At 31.4% G+C, this 3,939-nt stretch overlaps 1 protein-coding gene across 1 annotated transcript; it reads left to right on the top strand.

Moving 5' to 3' along the window:
• Positions 1-353: 353 nt before the first annotated feature.
• On the top strand, positions 354-772 carry LOC109239774 (zinc finger CCCH domain-containing protein 15 homolog; the record flags this gene model as incomplete). Its single annotated transcript, XM_019406362.1, is given in 1 exon segment — positions 354-772. A coding segment is annotated over 1 exon segment (137 nt), but the record flags the coding sequence as incomplete, so codon positions are not given.
• Positions 773-3,939: the final 3,167 nt, after the last annotated feature.

Here is a 3,939-nt window from a genome sequence, read left to right as displayed (position 1 = left end):
GTGTGAGATATCCTTTTGTGATCTAGTAGCACTGCTGGGGTGTTCTTGTTGTCGATCTAGCAGCATTGCCTCCATAAGAGTTCAAAGTTTCACAAATTATTTTCACCTGTGCATGGAGGAACTCCATCAAAAGAATTGCTTTAACCGAGTCTGCTGTTGTTCATTGACTTCCTTTACTATTATTCAGATGTCCTCTTTCAAATATTTGTTGGGTTCTATAGTTAGAGTTCTATAGATTTCTGAACTTTGTGCAAGTGGTTTATCTGTTTTTCTCTCAAAAAAACTGCTGTACTTATTTCACGAGGGAATGTTGTAGTCGTCCAACGAGTCATGAGAGGTTTGATATCATTTTCAGGACGCTGATGCATCAGCTAAAAAGGCTGAAGTGGCAAGAAAGCGTGCAGAGGATATAGCTGCAGGGGTAGTGCAGATGAATGGTCGTGAACTTTTCCAGCACGAGCCATGGGTGTTTGATAATTCCCTTTACTGATGCTGTTTTCCAGTATAAGTATCTTCTAATTATGTCCGACTCATATTTTCTATAAACGTTGTAAGAAAAGATGAAATTGTATATTGTTGTTTAGTGCAAGGACATCACGAGTTGCTCGAATCGAGTCTTAAGCTGTTTTCTGTAGGATTTTTATCAGGTAATTATGAGGGGAATCTGTCCTCTTGCATTTTTAGGTACAAGTGTCGTTTTGCTAAACAGAAAACCACGATATTGTCGTGAATTTGCGTCTAAATGATACTAATTAGTAATAGTAATAGATTGCGACTAGTGTGTGAAAAACTTTGTTAATGATAATTAGTTATAGCTATGACTCGACCATTGGCAGTTAAAACTTAGCCTAATATGTAACTAATAAAAATTACAGGAGACAATTTTCAGTTCTTGTGCGCATAAATGAACACATTTCCATCTTTATCAATTGATAAAAGTGCCTATGAGACACAACTGTCTTTTTTATCCAACACAACCATATTGGAATTTGGATAGACTATAGGGGGCATGTTTGTTTTACAAGGGTGTTCAACTTTGGATTGTGTGTGTATTGCCCATTTGTCACATTATTTGCGAGTTGACATGGTTCTATAAGAGAGTAGCCACTCGCTCTCCCACTTTCTTCACCATACCTCAATAGTGATGATTTTCCTCTCTTTAGCCCTTGCTTTCTCGATATAATCTAGTATATTACTTCTATCTCTCATCCTCTTTATTTTTTTTTAATGATAGTGGTGTTCGGCCAGTTTGTGTGCTACTCAATTGTTCCACCGGTTATATGATTCCTCCCACCAATCTTATCCATCAAAGTTTGGACATGAAATCTTATAATTCTCTTCTAACTTTATTAATCACTAAGCCAGATACTTGACTGTGTAGGTGATTTCTTTCTCTTGTCTTTGATTCAAGCAGAAAGATAATCACCATTTGTCTTTCTGTCAACACCAAAATTTGTTCAACTAAAATTTTGCCAAACACTTTGGAACTAAAACAAGATAACAGGAGACTTTTTATCTTCTACTCCACTATCTTTCATGTCTATTTTATGATGACTTCTCTATCTAGTTAGTTTTTCCATCTTAAAATATGTAGTCTTACTCTTTCGTTTTTTATTTTATGTTTTCCCCTTAAATATGCCTTTCTGTGAATTATTTTCTTTTTCAATACACTATGGTGTGTTTTAACCACATAATTTCAGCTTTGTTTAATCTGATCTACTACATATATCTTAATGTTAATGACATCCAGGAGGTAGTAGTAAAATGAGAACAAGAATTCATATCCCAATTTGAGCATGATCCAAATTCTTTAGCCACATACATCAATTAACATACCAACTTTGAAACCCATTATAGTTCTCTTTAACAGACATTCTGGAACCAAAAATTAAAGATTAGGTAATTTTTTACACTTTGTTTTCTTTAGTTAGTAGATTAGCATTTATATATCCAATTAACTCAAATTTACAATACCCCTTAAGGAGAATGGATATAACTTAAATGAGTCTTACACGGTGTGAATCCGAATTAATCGAGTTAGTGAGTACCTAATCCATGGTCAAACAGAAAAAGGACAAATATACATCTCAGCTTTGAATATCAGAAGCATTTATCATCCACAAACTGTTTGAAATCCTTATGGGATTACAACTTTTTTGGATGGTTGTTACATATCGTACTGGATGGTGATGTTATTTTAAATATAATGTTTGTTTTGATTGCTATTTAAATTTTATCGTATTGTTAGATCTGTCGATACATAATAACAAAAAGGCTCACTTTATGTAACAACCGATTTGGTGTGATAGCGTCGTTACCTTTTCTTTTCTTCTCTCATCTCACTCTTCTTTATTATTAAATAATCTTATTTTACCCATTAAGCTATCTTTTTATATGAGAAATCTACCTTGTACTACTTTTTCTTTGAAATATTGTAAGCTTACCTTCATATTGTTGGTGCAGGGTATCATGAAACAACAAAAACGGTACAATCTATCCAAACATTGTATTTATCAAAATAATACAGTACAATATAATAAAATACAATATAACATAAATTATGAAACAATATGTAACAATCATCCAAACGAGGTGTTATAGTAATCTCTTGCTCAACTACTGGATGATACTTAATTACAGAGATAATTACTTTTTGAAAAAAAGAAAAAATTAATATTTGTATTATCCCTAACAAAAATTCATCAGTTTTTAAAGCAAAGGAGATTCCGATTAAACCTTTTATCATATATTTTTTTTTGGTTTTTTGCTTTCCCTAACAAATTTTATTATTTAGTAGATTAGCAACTATATATCCAATTAACTCAAATTTACTATACCCTTTAAGAAGAATGGATATATTTTAAATGACCCTTCAGCTATATGAATTCCAATTAATTAATTGAGTTAGTGAGTACCTAATCCATGGTCAAACGGAAAAGGACATATATACAACTCAGCTTTGAATCTCAGAAGCATTTATCATCCACAAACTGTATGAAATCCTAATGGGATTTACAGCCTGTTTGGATAGTTGTTACCTATTATTGTATTGTATTGTGTTCTTACTTAAAATAGAATACTTGATTTGATTGTTGTTTGAATTTTAGTGTATCGTATTGTTAAGTTTGTTATTACATAATGAAAAAAAGTGTCACTTTATGTAATGACCGATTTGGTTTGGTCGCATCGCTATCTTGTCTTTTCCTTCATCTCACCCTTCCTTCTTATTAAATAATCCTATTGTATCCTTCATCCTACCTTTTATATAAGAATCATGCCTCGTACCTTACTTTTTCTTTAAAATATTTTAAGTTTACTTAATGGTGTGTGGCATCATGAAAAGACAAAAAACAACACAATCTATTCAAATATTGTTTTCATCAAAATAATACAGTACAATACAATATCAATACAATACAATACAATACAATACGATACGATATGTAACAACCATCCAAACAAGATGTTATGGTAACCTCTGGCTCAACTTTTGGATGATACTTCCGTAGAAATTTTTCCCTTTTAAAAAAAATTTTACTTTTTCGAAATAAGCGTTTGTTCATAAAATTTCCAATTTTCACTTGAAGATGCATTTTGGAAATTTTCAAAATTTGAAAAACTCAAAAACTCATTTTCAAAATTTTCACTCACAAAACTTCAAAACAATCCAATTATATTCATCCAAACACAACTCTAAATTTAAAATATCATTTTCACTTGAAATCTTTTTTCACCCTTTTTTGGAATTTTACAATTCTTATGTCCAAACGCCCACTTTATTACAGAGATACTACTTTTTGAAAATAGAAAAACTATATTGTAGTTTTGTATTATCCCTAACCAAAATTCATCAATTTTTAAAGTAAAAGAGATATTTTTTTTTAAGCTTTACTTTCTATTTTAATTTGTGTCGGTCAGAATCTGACCAATCGACCTTCG

This window comes from Nicotiana attenuata, unplaced genomic scaffold, assembly GCF_001879085.1.
Source record: "Nicotiana attenuata strain UT unplaced genomic scaffold, NIATTr2, whole genome shotgun sequence".
Taxonomy (NCBI): domain Eukaryota; kingdom Viridiplantae; phylum Streptophyta; class Magnoliopsida; order Solanales; family Solanaceae; genus Nicotiana; species Nicotiana attenuata.
This window is presented reverse-complemented; position numbering and strand designations above follow the sequence as displayed.